The sequence below is a fragment of the Condylura cristata genome, unplaced genomic scaffold (genome assembly GCF_000260355.1).
Source record: "Condylura cristata isolate star-nosed mole 26May11 unplaced genomic scaffold, ConCri1.0 scaffold00004, whole genome shotgun sequence".
Taxonomy (NCBI): Eukaryota; Metazoa; Chordata; class Mammalia; order Eulipotyphla; family Talpidae; genus Condylura; species Condylura cristata.
The window spans coordinates 11,048,981-11,067,886 of record NW_004567105.1 but is presented as its reverse complement, the minus strand read 5'-3'; the positions used below and the strand labels follow the sequence as shown (position 1 = coordinate 11,067,886).

The 18,906-nt window shown below is 34.5% G+C and overlaps 1 protein-coding gene across 1 annotated transcript in view; it reads left to right on the top strand.

Annotated features, from left to right (window-relative positions):
* The window catches only part of PARPBP (PARP1 binding protein), a 38,393-nt gene that overhangs the window by 2,902 nt on the left and 16,585 nt on the right, over window positions 1–18,906 (top strand). Inside the window, exons 2-6 of the mRNA XM_004675750.2 lie at window positions 1,480–1,633; window positions 7,870–8,103; window positions 10,562–10,669; window positions 17,059–17,229; window positions 18,464–18,618. Coding sequence (XP_004675807.1) covers window positions 1,481–1,633; window positions 7,870–8,103; window positions 10,562–10,669; window positions 17,059–17,229; window positions 18,464–18,618 — 821 coding nt within the window. The 5' untranslated portion in view covers window position 1,480. The remainder of the gene's footprint in view (window positions 1–1,479; window positions 1,634–7,869; window positions 8,104–10,561; window positions 10,670–17,058; window positions 17,230–18,463; window positions 18,619–18,906) is intronic.

Below are 18,906 nucleotides of genomic sequence, written 5' to 3'. Positions count from 1 at the left end.
TACTCACAGCTGTAATTTACTACAGAAAAATAGACTAAGCAAAAGCCAATAAAGGGAGAAGATGCATAGAGAGAAGCCTCGGGGTAACCAGACACTGGCTTCTAAGAGCCTTTTGTTAGTGGAGTCACACTGAACATGCTTTATTCTACAGTAGCAAGTTGGGACAACACTTGTGAAATGACATATGTCAGGGAAGCTTCTTCTCAACTTAGTGCCCAGAGTTATTACTGCGGGGACTAAACATAGAGTTATCATGTGTTTGGAATAAGTTGTTATGTTTGCACAGGAGCCACTTTTATTCCTGAAATCCAGTTCCCAGATGCCACTTAAGAGCCAATCGGATGAGCAGACTTTGAAAGGATAGTACCCAGGCATGCCATATTAACTTTTCCTGTACCAGCTTTTTGAGCTTCAAGTTCTAAACTCCTGTGATGTCATTGTTATCCTATTCTCTTGGTCACATTGAGTCACAAGGCTGATATAGATTCAGAGGAGTGGAAGCAGAACACCTCTTTTGGGAAAACAGCAAAGGAAGAAAATTGACTTTTTAAAAAAAATCTCAAAATAATATTTTAAAAATATAGCTTTAGGCCTTCCCTCCCTAGTGGTGCAATGGGTTAGGACACAGCACTGCAAGCTGGCCACAGACGCTTCAGTGTGAGTTCCATCCCCCATCCAGGAGGTGACCACATGGCGCCTCTCCTGACCTGCCTGCTGCTCCCCTCAGCAGTGTACTTTGTCTGTCTGCCTGTTCTGCCTGTGCCCTCCCCCTCTCCTCCCCCCACAACTCTGTCTCTGGTGAAGCCTCTCACCACCCCTACACCTCTGGCTTATACCCCAGTTCTGTATGAATAAATAATTCTTTTAAAAAATATATAGCTTTAGGGCCCTCCCTGGTGGCGCAGCGGGTTAAAGCACAGCACTGAGAATCTAAAGCCGCTTCCGCATGAGTTCGATTCCCGCCTGCCCCGGAGGAGACCACATGGCGTGGCAGACCTCTCCTGACCCGCCCGCTGCTCCCCTCAGCAGTGTACTTCGTTGATCTGCCTGTTCTGTTCCCCACTCTGTCTCTGGTGAAGCCTCTCGCCGCCCCTGAGCCTCTGGCCTGTACCCCAGTTCTGTATGCACAAATAAATAAATCTTTAAAAAAAAATATATATATAGCTTTAATAAGTTATATCTGTGTCTATAATTGTAAGTTTGTAGACCTCGCATCTTTTATATGAATTTTTAGATTCAAGGTTAAATTTTGTTATTTCAAAAATTGGACTTAAGAAAACTAAAGGATAGGAAAATATGATTGGGCAAAAATTGTATTATTCTGTTTTCCTAAATTTAATTAAAAGAAATCTTGGTAAATATGAAATGACCTCTTGTTCACTACTTATTTTTCTGCAACTCTGCTTGCTTACACATGTTAAATGTTAATTTCCAATTAAAATAAAGCTTTTAACATTGCATTCTGTCCTACTTTAATAGGATGTCTGTACTTAATCAGAAGCCTGTGTTGGACATGATTAAAAAGTTCAGAAGGAATTGGCACACTCTTTGTAACTCTGAGAGAACTACTGTATGTGGTGCAGACTCCATGCTCTTGGCATTGCAGCTTGCTATGGCGGAGAACAACAAACAGGTCTGTAGACTACATTTAGGTTAACATTTTAAAGTTGAACTTGGTTGCTGTCCCTTTTGAGCTAACTTAAGTATATTAGTTTCTTTGAATATATGCCTTCCTATGGTAATATCAGTACAGTATTTTCACAAATGCCTCTATTCCTATGTCACAATATTGTGATTGTGTTTGAAATGATTTATTTCAAAATTAAGGCCTTCCTATGAATGATCTAACATAAGACATAAATACTGATATTTAATTTGAGGTCTTCAGATGGTCACACCACTATTGTGATTATTCTGATTAAGACATTTTATCCTTCTCTTTTAAATGAGTTCTAGAAGGTAAGTGTTTATTTAAATATAATGAATGGATTTTATGACTTATTTCAGACTTACATAGGCTGCTTATTCCTAAATTGGGCTGTGGCTCAGAATCGTTTTCCTGGTTCCTTTTCCTCAGTCTTGGAAATTCTCACTCTCCTAATCTGTACTTTGACCCTGGATGTTGCCTTTTTCTTAATCTTCCCAAAGTGATTCTTACAGGATTAGTTTGGGATGAACTAGTATTTGGAAGAAGCTGTACTTAAAGGACTAGAGATGTTCAGATGAGAGAAAGATGAATGTAGATGGGAGTAGTAAGGAATGGCTTCTTGGTATACAAAGGAAGAGAAGTCTTTAAAAAGGAAGAATTTGAAGAGAGAACTAAGGAAGAGGAATGTCCATACATAAGAAGCACCAAGGATCAGAATCAGGATGATATGAAGAGGCTTGACAATACAAGATATTTGAAGGTGGGACTGTGTTTTTAAATGGGTCTGTTGAGCTAGAGAGTGAAATGACATTCTGATGAGATTTTTAATCCAATTTACCATTAGTCCCAATGCTTCTAGGTTTTTATAATGCTTAATACAATTTATTAAAAATAATAGACTGACAGATATGACCCTGTCTCATTTTGGCAAATAAGAACATTGGGGAAAAGTAGTTACCTAGAAGCATCGTTTTGAAAATGGAAGACCATTTTAACACCGTGAAAGTAGTCCTTCCGTATGTGGGTAATGGTAGTTTTGCACATTTAATACAATGTATATTAAGACTTTGAACACAAGATTTTGACAAAATTCTGTCTTTTTGTATGTAGTCAGTCACACTACATTTTAACAAATAGTTATTACTGCATCTCACTATATACTAGGCTTACTCTAAGTATTAAGAATATAGCATTGAAGGAATTCCCTGCTCTTAATGTTAATCTTATAGGGAGACAGATAATTTTCCAATAAATCAGTTATCTAGTACTGTAGCCTATAGTAAGTGCTATAGAGAAAAATAAAGCAAGTATGACTAAGGGTGTTGACGTGCAGGTCTTCCCATTTTAAACAGGCTGGTTAAGGAAGAACTCATCTACAAAGTGCCACTTGAACACAGAGTTAAAGGAAGGAAGAAGGAGTTCCTTATGAGGCTCTTTGTAGATAGCGCCTACCAGGCACAAGGAACACAAGGAACACAGGCATATGCCTGGCAAGTTCAAGGAACAAGGAGGCCAATATAGCTGTTAATATGAATGTTTTCTCCTCTTCTTCTCTTCAGCAGACTTGGCTTCCCTTTCTTCCTACCCCTCTCTCCCCACTCTTACAACTAAGTGCCAGATTTTGTGGTAAGTTAGAATTCTTTTTGCCTGGTAGGTGAGGTAGTCATTAAGTAGAGAACCATACATCATTATAAATTATGATTATAAGAAGAGGTACATGATGCAGACTGAGTTTGAGGAAACGCACAAGGACCAGTGTAGCAGGAGTTGTGGTGGTGGCTGGCAGTTGTGTATTACTGTTACTCATTGCTAACCATTTGATAGTTACCTAGCAGAATATCCTGGGTCTTTATCCCTAAATACTTTCTGTGTTGCACATTTAACAAGTTTTGACAAACGTATAATGGCATGGAGATACCGTTACAGTATTATACAGAATAGTTTCATCACCCTAAAAATTCTCTGTGCCCCACCTGTTCATCTTTCTTTTTCTTTAACCTTTGCAACCACTGATTAATGTACTGTCGCCATCATTTTGCCTTTTTCCAGATGTAGTGGCGTTGGAGTCACATACTGTACAACCTTCCTGATTGTCACTAGTAGTAGGCACTTGTTTCTTCTGTGTCTTTTCATGTGCTGATAGTTCATTTATTTATAGCGGTGAATAATATTCCTTTGTCTCAGTATATCACTTTATTTATCTGTTCATCTTTTTTACTTTTCTTCCAAACAATTATTCAATAAGGTATTCAATATTTACTAGTTTTTGAATTTAGTAATTCCTGGATTTTCTATTATCTTCTTTATTTCCAAGAACTATGTTTGGTTCTTTCTCTTTAAAAATTTATCCTGTTCTTGTTTCAAGGATATACTCCTTTCTGACAATATTAGTACTATTTTGATGAAGTTTTCCTCTCTTTGCGTAATGTTTCCTCCAAGTTCTTGTTTTTGTTAGTTTTTTCTTTGGAAAGGAATTTTCTTTTAGAGACTTTGTTCATGATGGTTCTTGGCCATTCATGTATACTTAAGTGGAGCACTAAAATTCTTATTGGAAGCTCTGTGTCCAGGGTTAGGGCTTATTGTCCTAATCTGACTTGCTCAGTTGGGTAGGGAACCTCTGAGGATAATCCCTATCTTTAGGATATCCTTTTTGGAGACACAGCTTCCTCAGAAGAGTCTTCTTTCCTCCCTCATGACTGGTGTAAAGTGGAGCTGCCAATGTGTTGAGTGCCTGAATGGAGTGTCGAAATTTAGAATCTAAACTGTCATGTGATTCCTATGGTTTTCATTAGGCTACTCTTGTCTTCAACTTGTTCAGGGAATAAACCTCCAATTTTCTGCCAAGTTAGATGACTGCTCTACACTATCTTGGCAGAACTTAATTATTAGGCAGAAATCTAAGTGAAGATTACCCAGAGAGGTAAAGTATAATACTGTGGTTTCCTCAAAAATCTCATTGCTTTCTGCTAGGCAGCTTTTTTTTTTTTTTTTACTGTGCAAAACTAAGAGCAGTGGCCCTTAAAGGACTCTGGCTTTCTTCATGGTAGGGTGGGAAGGGAGGCCATTTGACCCAGCTTTCCACTATTACTGGGCTTAGTACTGCCTGCTAAGCTCTATTCAGGTTTTATAAAAACCAGGTTCTTGTGTGCCTGGGCATAGTTAACACCAGGGAAACACAGGCCCCACTGTTTGCTTACCCTTCTATACTGGCACTTTCTCATCGGTCTTGACCTTTTGTAGTTTCCCTTCTCTTATTGACCACTAAGTTATGCTTAAAAAAGTTTTCTACTTTCTCCTGTGGATATTTTAGAGCAGGAAGAGTTTCTATGGGGCAAATTGACCTAGTTTGTCTGTTTTCCTTTTACCTGTTTTTTTGTTTCTGTTTCTGTTTTTTTTTTTTTTTTTTTTTTTTTAATGAACTCTGGCTAAGTGTTCAATTCTGGGAAGTTCCCTAAAGTATAGTCCTTACAATGGAATTTTACAACAATAAAACTTTCGAATACTTGGTTAGTCTATGCAATGTCATGCTTTTTTTCTTAACTGCTTGGTTGGGGGAAGGAGGGAAGTAAATATTCTTTGAATTTTGAGTTTTAGGTTTTTTGATAGGTGGGGAAAATCTTTTTAGCAGGAATAGTGTGACACCACCCTAATAGTTTTATACTGCTAAAGATTTAACCTACTGGAGAATAGGACTACTGACTTCATTAGATGGCAAATATGTGTGACTTGATTAGGATATGAAATTTTTTTTAGCTTTTCTTTTCTTTGAAATTGGCTTCATGGTTTGAATCTGTTGGCATCAAGTTATAAGACTATTTTTCACATAACTAGCCTAAAAGGTTGCAAATGTTCCATTGGATAAAACAAGAATATTTCATAACTTCATGGACAGAAATCAGCCCCTGTGGTTGACCTTCAAGTTTCAAAGTGACCTATCAATGACATAACAAATAAGAAGAGATAATTTTTAATATTGTATTATTTACTACCCTCTCCCCAGTAAACAAACAACTATATGACTTTGAATAAAAAAAGAAAGAAAACTGGGAGTTTTGTTCATTATATATCAGCTGTTTTTTAATTTATATATTCTCATTTTTTAACCATGGAAACTGATTTACAGGAATTTTACCCTGAATTTCTGTATTTTACCCAAATTCACATAGCCAGTGAATGCTATTAAGCAGACCAACTATTTTTGTAACAAAAAATCCAGTTAATTAAAAATATAAAGTTAATTTAATATTTTGAATTATTATAAAAAATAGCTTTGCTAAAATCTGTAAAGTACAAGTGTACTGAAGTATAACTCACTTTTTCTCATTCTATTCTTATGAAATATAATCCTTCTTATGTCCATCAGAGAATTAAAGCATTGAACATTTTGAACTTCCTTCAAATATTAGCCAGCTGGCATGTTTTCCTAGCAAAACATTTTCTGATTTGACCACAGACTCTCTCAATCAGTTATTACTGGTTTGAATAATAGAATATGTTGTCATGGTGAGCACCTGATCATGAAAACTGATATCTGGAGTACATTTTTATTTGGATTTAGAATGTTTTTACAATCCCAGTATAAACACTGTTTAATCTAGTCAAAACTTTTTCTCACTAGATCAAGAGCTTGCGAAGTTTTACTTTAACTAGTTATAGTCAACAGGATGAGACGAAGTTATACATTTACTTTAGAAAAAATATATTTTTAACGTGAAGGATAGTATACCAAAGTAGTTTTTGAGATAACACAATTGAGTTTTGAAACTCCAAATAATGGGATTTTACTTAAATATCATTGGAAATTTTATGGTCTATAACCTTTTTGGGACTGGGAAGTAAAGCTTATACTTTTTGATGCAATGTGAGAAATAAATTTGACTTTTACTTGGGTTATGGCTCCAAGATTTGAAAGTTACTGATTTTTTTTTTGTTGTTTATTGAACTAGTTCCATGAAATAGGATTAATTTTCATGATTATATCACAGGTCCCTTCTCTAAGGACAATGAGGATAATTTTCTTTGTTGCCTCAATAAAGATGAATAAAGTGTTCATTATTTTTAGATATCTTAGACATCTTGCCTTAAATTTGGATGTAATTAGAAAATTCGGCTGATTATTATAAAATTTAAAAGTATGTGAATTAGAGGAGTCAAGTACATAGAAAGTTTTATATTATTTGGCTCTTTTTTTCCGCTATTTTTTCTTCATTGACTAGCAATGGTGTTAAATCTAATTCCAGTGAATTATAGTTCTGTTAAAATGCAACTAATGCACAGATCTTGGTGTTATAGAAACTGCTAATATATTGACAGAATTTAACTGTGGCTAAGAACAGCATACTACATTTCACAATACTATGTGTGGGTCCCTAAGAATATCTGTTACATACGCTGCATTGGAAAGGAGTAGTTAGAAATTTTTCGGTGAATTACAGTTGTTATTTTTTAGAGGATGCCATTATTAATATCTGGGATACTAAAGTGAGAGCACAGTGTAAGCAATTATAAAAAAGAGCTTTCAAAATTATCCAGTGAGATAATTTATCAGGTGGATAGTGAAGAAAAGAAGAGAACAATTTTGCCTGATTAGTAATATAGTAATATATGACAACTTACAGAGAGAAACTTGATGGTGGCATTTTAGCACTTATTTATTGTTGTCTTACATGTCCATGAAAGGGAAGAATCAAAATTCTTCTGTGACCCAAAGTTTTGATTGGTATTTTGATTTTTCTGATAATGAAATGAAACATTAAAAAATTTAATCTTTATCATCTTTATGATCTTTCAGACTAACTTGAAATAGCATGGCATGTGGGAATTACTACAGCACTGACCACTTTTAAAGAAGAGATTAAAAATACATCAGCTGAAAGAACTAAAAAGAATTAAATATTAACAGGATCAAATGTTTCCGTAATCAATAGTACTTAAGAGGAGCTCACTGAGCACTCACCCCCCCAGTTTGTAAAATAAGATGATGACTATATTTGCCAACTTTATCATGTGCAAAACAATGTAGTTCATATTTTATGAATTCATCAAATCTTTTTCTTTTAAATCTCACTTTAAAATTATCCTATAGCTAAACTTGGATGTTCTTTCAAATCACAGGAATTCAATATACTAAATATTTTATTGTAATAATCAATTTGTACTTGTCAATTATAAGTCAGTGAACATTCTGGCACCCAACATTATCTTTTTATTGTCTCTTTCAGCTCATTGGAGACTTTACAGTTTCTCTCAGTGATGTCTTATTAACGTGGAAGTATTTGCTACATGAGAAATTGAACTTACTAGCTGAAGATATGGAAATGACGGACAATTATGAGAACATTAGGAGGACTTACGATGATTTCTTAAAGAACAGTAACATGTTAGATCTGATTGATGTCTACAAAAAATGTAGTGCTTTGTCTTCTAGTTGTGAAAATAGTATCAACATATCCTCAGTAAGTATTTTTAAAAATAATTCTGTCTTAAATTAAAATTCAGCCAGATTCATTTTTATTTTAAGCTACAGTATCAGCATTTATAGTAACTTGATAATGTTACTGGATTCTGTTAAGAATAGAAAATTTAACCGGCTCCCTGGTGGTGCAAGGGGTTTGATCTCAGTCTGTCAAGCTATCGCCAACTACAGTGGCATGAGTTCGATCCCCGGGCAGGGGGGGAGCTGACCCACATGGTGCAGTGCCCTCATCATCTCACCTGCTGCTCCCCTCAGCAATGGTTTTCAATAGATTCACCTGTTCTGACCCCCTTTCTCGGTCTGTCTCTGGTGAATCAGGAGATTCACCTGTTTTGCTCCCCAGAATCCTTTCACCCTTGGCACCTCTGACCTACACCCCAATTCTTGTATGTATGAGTAAATAAAAAAATAAATCTTTAAGAATTGATAATTTAGCTAGTCATTACTTGAAAGAAATTTTGTGGTGGTAAATTTTGTTCAACTTGTGTTATTTGGTTGAAATGTAAGTATTTTTTCTTACTACAGTACAGTAGTATTAAACTATAGTAACAGTGGCTTAAGGTAAGTCTTCAGGTAAGCACCTGGGACTGAGGTTACAGCTCCATGGTTATTGGAGACATAAGGTTGTTTTTTGTTTTTGTTTTTTGTCATTCTGCTCTCTTTGTTCTTGACCTCTACCACTCATCTGTGGTTTAAGATAACTGTTGGCGCCCCAGACATTACATCAGCATTCCTTGGCGCACAAAGGAGTAAGGGAGAACAGCTCTAATCTTTTCTTTTTAAAGAGTTATCAGTCGTTTTGCTTCCTACTGTTTGCCCAAAGCTTAGTCACATGCTCATACCAAGGTGCTAGGGAATATGGAAAAATTAGTAGCAATATACAAAATAAAAACTAAAGTCCTGTTACTAAGGACAAAGCAGGCAGTTTGCTGTCTTTACTTCACTCTGCTATCATGAAAACCTTTGCCTTATTGTAACTTTCTCAAAACACAGCATACCTGTACATGCATACCACACATCTTCTTCCACACTCTGGTAAGGATGCTTGAGAGAAGTGAGTTTTTTTTCATTGCTTGTTTGTGGAGATCATTTTGGTTCATTTTCACATAGTTGATTTAGAGAGGGTAATAGAACATAGCATTCACTGGATTGTAGGAACAACAAAGAGAATCTTCTGATAAGCCAATGAGAGTATTATCTGCTTCTATTGGATATATGTTGCTTTGATTAAAGTATCTCAAGAAAATATGATTTCATGTTGGTACATCGTTGGGTAAAAGTATTCTTCCTGGGATCCCTAAGTGTGTATTAGGGACCTTAGGAATCCTTAGACCATGATTTAAGATACACTGATTTAAAGTAATATACTTTATCTGTAGTTAAATATGAAAATAGTTTAACCAGAGGTAATATTCTCCAAAATTTTTTTTAATGAAATGGTGTTTTTAAAAAAGACAATCTTTGTTTTCAATACCTCTTTTGAAAATATAGGAACCACAGTGTGAGAATTAATTCTATTCAGAATTTAATAAATTATTATAGAAAGTAATAAGTCATTTTTTTGGTAATCTTGAATTTTGAGATTGAAAGATTGTATGTATTATGGAAAGTCTCCCTAGTTATTTTCTTTTTCTTTATGAGCAGTGGCTTATATCAGTAGCTCTGTTACTCTGTTGCTGTTGAACACATAAGCTCTGTTGTTGTTGAAGAAGTGTATATGGTGAGCTATTGTAATTATAATGTTGCAATAGCTGAGAAGAAAGTGGATGGTAATCTTGTTGAATTTTGCTAATTCAGTTTGTACCTCCCCTTTAGATTTACTCATCAGGAACTGTGTGTATGTGTACCTATATAATTTTGAGTCCTTTAGCAAAAATAATGTGGAGAAGTTGAGTAATGTGGCAGGATGAAAGCAACTATCTCTTTATGTGTTATTTTCTTCTTGGAATCAATCTTGTTTGAGTTGTGTGTTTAGACATTATTGTGGGCTTGAAGTAAGACTCCTCTTTGTCTTTGATTTTCATCTTCCATAAAAATTAAATAGTCATTACATTCTTTTTAAAAAAATTTTACAATAGTTTATTTTTACATCATTTTGTGCCTTTTCCATCTCCCCTTCCCCACTCCACCCCCATAAAATGTCTCTGATATATAGTTGTTCATTGTTTTTTTTTTTTCCTCCCCTGGTCTTTTATGGTACTGCTATGAGTTAAACCATCCAATTAAATGCTCATTACATCTAAGGTCATTTTTAACTCTGAAGTTGTCAAATCCTCTGAGTACATTGAAACAGATTATTAGGAAGTTTGATTTCATATATGCTTTTGTCAGAATGCAAAAGATTAGGTTCACAAGAATGTCAGTGACTACTGCAAGATGCGAAATACTTTTCAGAAGTGGTATGTCATTTTATTAATAATATTCTGTATTTTCTACAGAGTCAACTACTGGATTTTCTGATTGGCAAACAGTATGCAGCAGATGACAAAACTGATGTGTTTGTGCCAGCATCCCCAACTAGTGAACACAGTCAGGATAACAAAAAGGTACTGATAAGTTGTGAGTAAATTAAAGCAGGATTTGGTCCTCTTCACATCACTATGTATTTGATTGTACATTATAGTTATTTAATTTTTAAAATTCATGTAAGTATTATATTTGCAAAAAGTAATATATTAGATATTGGCAAACATGATCATCAGTTTTTTATTGTTTTGAGCCAAGATAGTTAAGAACTGTATAAAAGTAGGTATCATTCGAAGTATCAGAAAAAGAAATGAATGTCCAGATTACTAGAGCTCTTAAGGCTCTGGTGAACATCACAAATTACTGTTTTAAAGACTTTGCTTCTGAGAGGATATGTACAATTGAAAAAATTGTAGCAAATGCTTTATAACTGGTGTTGAATATTTCATTTTGTATCCTATCAGAAGATGCAAACTTAAGTCCTGAGTTACCAGGTCTCTCTAATATACAGATGTAGTTTTCCTTTGGCTGTCATCAAAGACATGTGTGTGATACTTTGAAATTGTATGAAATGTTCTATTCCCCAACAATTCCACCAATGGTTTTAAACATGTTGTACATTGTATCAATGCTTTCAGTAGGGTTTGCATGGTGGTGAGTTTCTAACATTTATCATGTCTTTATATTAATTAAGTTCTATTTCTGGGTAAAGAGCTTTATCTTATCTACTTATCTACTGGATTGAAGTACAGGTATCTCAAAATGGTAGGGTCACTATTTAATTGTTTCACTTGGTGGCCTTTCACTCTGACTTCCTATGTCTTTTTTTCTAGATGCTACTTGTCTTTTTGTGCGCTTCCTTCTTTTCTGGTGTAAGACAATATCCCAAACTGACCTTTCAATGTTCCCTGCCCAGATTTGGTCCCTGTTAGTAATTTGTCACTATTTTATCTTTCTTACTATTACTTTTTTTTTTTTTGAGATTTGTTTTATTTATGCTTACAGAACTGGGGTACAGGCCATAGGTGTGGTGGGTGAGAGGATTCACCAGAGACAGAGTGGGGAGCAGAACAGGCAGATGGACAAAGTACACTCTTGAGGGGAGCAGTGGGCGGGTCAGAAGAGGTCTGTCACGCCATGTGGGCCAGGTGGGTCAGCTCCCTGGCTGGGGATGGAACTCATGCTGCAGTAACTTTTGGAGACCTTCATAATGCTGTGCTTTAACCTGTTGCGCCACCAGAGAGAGCCCTTACTATTACTTTTTTAATTTAAACAGTCTCCATTTTTCCCTCCTGTCCTCCATCTTGACAAAACCCTGATTTTTTCTTGGTGGCTTCAGGAATACATTCGTACATGAAGATCACTTACAGATCTTTTCTCCTTGATCATATCTCGCAGGCTCTAATGGAAGCAAACAATTGTTAGAGTGACTTTAACTAAGAGGAATGAGCTAATTTCATATATAAAAGGCTATTTTGTTATAAAAAAATTTGATACAACCTTTTAGAATTTTGCTTACAGATCTAAAAGATTATCTTAAAGGAATAGTCATGACAAAGGATTATAATATATATGTAGAAACTGGTGCATCTTCATTGTAATCATATAGTTTTCTCATGTAAAAAATGATAGTTCCCTTATATTAGTCCTCTTCCTCTTTCTCTTTGGCCTTCTTAGATGTCATTTGCTAAGATAATTTTAATCTATTACCTAAATGATGGATTTGGCTTCATGGGGACTATTAAGGTAGCAGCCATCTTCAGTCATTTTTCTGCTACTTGTAGGTTATTAATTTTTCTTTTAACAAAGTATCTTTTGAAGTAAATATATTTCTATTAAAATTCTGAAGTGAGTTTTTGGATGGAAGCCCTGCAAAGATGCATTGCACCAGATGTGCTATCGATTCAACCTGAGTCCTCAAGCAGATGAATGGAATGAGTTTGAGGAACAGTGTTGTTTCCTTACTTTATCTTACTTTCCCTAGATATTAAACTAATGCTTTAGAGATTCTAAAGTTTTAAAGTTAAAAAAGAAAGTTCCCAAAAGAAAGTCACCAGTTAAGTAAAATTTCTGCTATGTTTTAGTCTCTTTTTCTTTTGGTCATTATATATAAGAAATGATGTGTTGGCAAAGAAAATAAAAAATCCCCATTTATATTATTAACATGTTAAAATCTATTAAAAATCAGAAAAACGGATTTTTTTTTTTTTTTACAAATTGAGAGAATATCTGCACTTCAGTAATTAAGGGTAGGAAAACAATCCTAGAGTTGTCAGAAAACTTAAATACAGTTGTTCAGTTTCTAAACAAACACTGCAAATACTTTGTGGCACAGAGAGAATCAGTTTGTTAAACAAATAGAACAGTATCTCTAGTTTTGGTATCTTGGTAAAAAGCTTCAATCTTGTGGATTTTTCAATTTAAGCCCTTGTTTCTGGACCTCAGGACTGTATTTATGTGGACTTTTCCAAAGAGCCTCTTTAAAACCCACTTACAAATACAACAACAGGGAAACCGTAACTGCCATGTTATCTGACCATAATAATAGGTAGAGATTTCCAATAGCAGCCAGAGTTAGGACTCCAAGATGTTTTCCCTTAATATCTGCCATGCATTACAGGTCAGGACAGAATTTCCTAGCCTTAAGGAGCAAGTTTAGATGTAGGAGTTAAAGCCCTGGTTTTGTATGCAATAAGGAATATAGGTACTGGTAAAACATCATTCTTTGTGGACAGTAGCAGCACAGTGAGAGAGAGGTGGTATTAAGTAGAAAAGTTTAAAACTTCCTGATATAAATGTCACTTTTCCTCTGCTTTGATTTTTGGCAAATTTTGTTACTTTTCCCAAATGTGCTAAAGAAAAAAATTCATGCCTTTTAGAGACCTTGCCCTGTAAAGTTAAAATGAAACTTTTTTTTTTAAATGGAAATTTTTGTATTATAGAGTCACAGGAAGTATTGTGATTGTGGAGAAGATAAAATAACATTTGAAATGTAAGCAGAAAACTGTTCTATCTTGTTTTATACAATTTTGGGACCAACCAGTGTTAACGATTATTTTAATTCAGCTGTGCAATAGTTTTTTTTCCCCCTATGATAATTTAATGAAAACCTGAGTGCTTATTTTTATTAATAGAATTTCAACCTTGAAATTACAAAAGGGTCAAATGTGTGTCAATTTTTCTATTATTCACCACTGGAAAAAAATTACCCCTTTTAACAAAAAATGGATCAATTACCAACTGTTGTGCTGGTCATTCTAGGTGCTAAGCATACGTCATTTCCTCTCATGGGACTCGTAAGGTAGTAGAAAGATTAAGAAAGAAAGTGTCAAGAAGAATTAAGATCTCCGCAGAGAGCTAAATAGGGTGATAGAAAAGTGAGAATGTGATTGACTACTTTGTATGTGTGTGTGTGTGTGAATGACTAGTTTTAGCTGCAAAATCAGGATACCTCTCTGAAAAGGTAATATTTGTATGGGTCTCTTTCTGGATTCTATACTATTCCATGCTCTGTGAGTCTGTTCCTTTGCAAATACTATGCTATCTGCTTTTTAAAAATTGTACAGTAATTTTAAGGGTCATTTCTTAGCATATTTAATATGTTGTTCTACTGTCTTCCAGCTTTGATACTTTATCCTTGCCATCCCAGCATGTAATATGTCTGTTTGTTCTAGCTGCTTTCAAATTTTTCTCACATCTATGGCTCCTAAATTTGATTAGAATGTATATAGTTATGTGTTGTTTAATGTTTCAGTTAACTACAGAGTGCGCGCGCGCGCGCACACACACACACACACACACACAGTGGTGACATCATATATCCTAGGTGTGTAGTAGACTTATCTATCCATATTTCTGTAATTATTCTGTGACATTTGAATAATAATGAAATTATACATGATGCTTTTCTCAGAATGTATCCTTGGTGATAAGAAATGTACATCATATAATTTCTTTGTGTTTTTCCTACTTGAGTGACTCCTGGGGTCAATTAATGGTTTCTACCATATTTGGGGTGTTTTCACCATAATTTTGTCAAATTTTTTCCCCTGTTCCTTTCACATCTATGCAGAGATTCCAATTACATGCATGTTGGACCTCTCTAAGTTGTCTCACAGGTCACTTCAGTTCCTTCATTTTTTCCCCTTATTTTTCAGAGTTGGTGATTTCTATTTGTACATCTTTAAGTTTCCTGGTATTTTCTCCAATTTGCTGTTGAGCTTATCCAACAAATTTGTCTGTTACTGTATTTTCATCTCTAGAATTTACTATTCTTTATATTGCTCACTTTATTGTTTCACTTGTTCATTTATTTATAATGTGTTTTCATCAAATCTTTTTTCTCTCAGTTCTTTCAACATATTTGTAGTAACTGCCTTGACATTTTGCCTGCTAAAGTCTTATATCTAAGTCCGTTTGGTGACAGTTTTTATTGATTACTTTTTCTCTTGAGTCTACCTGACTGATTCAAATTTTTGGATGAAAACTGAATATTATGGATCATATTTTATAGTGAGTCTGGTTTTTGTCATGTTCTTCTGAGGAATATTGGATGAATTCCACTTCTTACTTTGTTTTATTGGTGATATGTTTCATTGTGGATGTTTGGATGTTGTCATAACTTCTTTTTGCTCTTTTTTTTCCTCCTTTTTTCCTAGCTTGGATTTTGTAAGTCTCCCCTCTGCATGCCAGACTTGGATTTGAAGAGAGATGGAGTTTATCTTGTGGTTTCCATTTTTCTTGGAATTTTCTTGAATTCTAGTTGTACAGGCCTGTACACTTGACACTTCAAGTCTGTTCAGCTTACTTAAACTATGCAGCTTTGAAATGTATTTTAAAAAAATTCAATTTTGTGCCTCTGATTCCCCATTGCTCAATCTTTCTTTTTAGAATATATATCTTAGTGCTTGTGCTTTTAATGGACTCCCTGGAATGTCCCTTTCACTTGCATAGTTGAGGTGTCAGGGATTTTGACTACCTATGCTCTCAGTTGTTTCCAGGATTTCCCCCTTAAAAATTTTAGCTGCTTTCTTTCCCAGCACTAAATTCTCATCTCTGACATTTTTGTTTAGTTACTTCTGTTTTCTGTACCTCTGAGCTAGTAAATTACTAGCTTCATTCATACTCTTTCACTGCATTTATGTTATATTCTAAATATTTTCTAGTATTTTAAAATAACATTTTGAAATTTTTATTTAATGTATTGTTTTTGTTATCTGTGGAGGCCCACAGTATTGTTTTTCCTTATTATAAGAAGTTGTGGGACCTTAAATAACTACAAACTTGTAATTCTTACACTTCTTGTTGCAGCTCTTTTATAATTAAATCCTCTCCAGCTTGTATCTGCTTTTTAGATACTTCAAATATCTTTACATGTTTGTCTTTTTAATTTTCCCAAATATTTTATAGTTGTAATCTGTGGAAGTTCACATGGTCATTTTTCCTTTAATACTAGATGTTGCAAGGCCTTGAATAGGTATAAGTAATTTTTTTAAAAGATTTATTTATTTATGCTTATAGAACTGGGGGACAAGGCAGAGGTATGGTGGGTGAGAGGATTTACCAGAGACAGAGTGGGGAGCAGAACAGGCAGACTGAGGAAGCACACTGCTGAGGGGAGCAGTGGGTGGGTCAGTAGAGGTCTGCCACACCATGTGGGTCAGCTCCCTGGTGGGGATCCAATTCGTGCTGCAGTGGCTTCTGAGAGCTTCATAATGCGGTGCTTTAATCCGTTGCGCCACCAGGGAGAGCCCAGATATGAGTAATTTTAAGAAAATGATCATTGAATGCCCTAATTTATCATTTTGGTGTGGAGGACAATATTTATGAAAGAACTAATACCCACATGAAGTTCTTCCAAATATTATTTATCTTGTGCTTAAATGATTTATAGCTTTGTGTGAGATGAATTAATATCAGCATGAACTATTTCTTGTTACTTGCTTAAATCTCTTTATTTTAGTCCTTAATTGATTATTTGGTATTGTCAAAGTCAGTATCTAATAATTCTAAAAAGATTAGCTATTTAACTTCAGCCCTTATTTTAAGTTCTATAAGGGTTGTAGATCTAGGACCAAATAGAGCCTGCAGGCCTATGCCTGAAGTGCTAGGAGGTTCCATTATTGGCTATTATTTTGTAGCAAAAGGCTACGGGGAAATAAGATTAGGCTTTTTGAAAAATAAAGAATTGGAATTTTTTTATAGGATTTTTCTGAAAACCATTTTTAAACAATTATAATAGTTTAGATTTACTCATATATATTCTCACTGGCAGAAAGTTGGTCTCATGAGCAAGAATTTGTTGGCTGTCTAACACAAACTTTTGGTTTATAAAGTATTTATCTTTTCCCAGATAGTTAAATGAGATACTGTCATTGAGTGATTGTATGTATTTTTACTGCCTATGATACAGATTATTATGGATTTAGAACAACTTCACTGAAGAAAATATCAATGTCTTATTATATAGGTACAGTTACTAGCAAGGAAAATTATCTACTCTTACCTAAACCTACTAGTGAATTCAAAGAATGACCTGGCTCTGGCTCATATTCTCAATATTCCTGAGAGAGGACTTGGAACAGAAGCCTTCACCGATTTGAAGCATGCAGCTCGAGAGAAGCAAATGTCTATCTTTTTGGTATGGCCATGTTACATTTCCAGATTTTTCAAGATTCTATGTACATAATGAATAATTCTTGTACCTATCATAAATCAACTTTTAAATTGTGTATGTTCTAACTCTGTATTTGAAAATCTATGTTACTTTAATTTTTTACTGTAGCCTTTAAATTTGATAAGGAAGAATTTTTCCAAAGCAGCAGTTCCCTGCATGTGCTGTGTAGACTGTTAGCTGGCTGTGTTAAATTTTCTGGAACAGTTATTCTCAAAGGCAAAAAATTCCCTGTTAAAAGGGGAGAAGGAGTGCAATGTGGATTAGGATGGGGGACTGCGGTTGCTTTGGTGATTGGAAAACTGTGATGACCACACCTGAGGGGGGAAAGCCTATATTGTGAAAGTACAAGTATATAAAATATTGGTACCTCATTAGTAATTTTTAAAAACAGTCCCTCTTATATGTTCTTTGAATAAATGTTTCCAAGGACAACATGTTTGGAAATTTTGTATGCCTTTATTGGGTATATGTAATATATGTTTATGTATCAAGAAGTCTGAAAAGTCCTGCTATAAAGAAATCTACTGAAGTTAAACTTGTTTAATCTGTTGTTTCCATTGCTACTTGACCATGGAATTTTCTCCCCATTATAAACATTTCATAGAATTTATCCTTTTGTGGATAGACTTTGGAAAATGCTACTTTAAAACATTTCATTTTTGATGGAGATGCTATTATGTATAGCCACCACCATTGTAAGGCAAGATCTTATGATTATCCATTATTGAATAATACTAGAATATGAAGTCTAGATAAGACTTAGTGGATATCTATTGAAATCTTCATTTTATATATAAAAAATATCCAAGACTTAGAAGAGCTGAATTGATTGCCCAACCTTAATTTATTAACAAAGTAGTCATTTAAAACTTTTACCATTTAATAATTCTAGTAGCCAGTATTCAATGTATGTATCCATGCACTAATTCTTTATAGCCAATGATGTGACTTATGATATGTTCTTATGCCCTTGACTTGACCCTAACCCAGTTTCTCATCTCTGTGTCCATGGCCATCATCATGGCATGAATCTGTATGGCACCTGTTTTACTTGATTACTTGCTTCTGAGTCAAAGTGTGGCATGAGTCATAAGAAATGTTTCACTTTGCCAATATTCCAAGAATTATATAAATATAACTATAAATGGTAACTAATTAAATCCCTAGATGTAACTAAATCATTTGTTTTGACTCATAGGTGGCCACATCATTTATTAGAACGATAGAACTCGGAGGGAAAGGATATGCACCGTCACCATCTGATCCTTTAATGACACATGTAAAAGGATTGTCTAATTTTATTAACTTCATTGACAAATTAGATGAAATTCTTGGAGAAATACCAAATCCAAGGTAATGACTTTTTTCATAAATTATAAATGCAAATTATTAGTAATCTAGTTTTAGCACTTTATAGAATGAGAGGTAGGAATATAAGAGCTGTTGAAATGATCATGCATCGGATCAAACAGCAGAAGAAACAGGATAGCTGCATATATAAATTATAATCACGTGACCTTCCTCCTTGATTTCTTCCTATCAGAGATTCCAAAATGTCAATTCAAGAGACATGTTCAAATTAAATTTTATTAGAGAAGAGAACTTACCATTTTATTTTTTAATCTGAAAGAAAACCCCCCC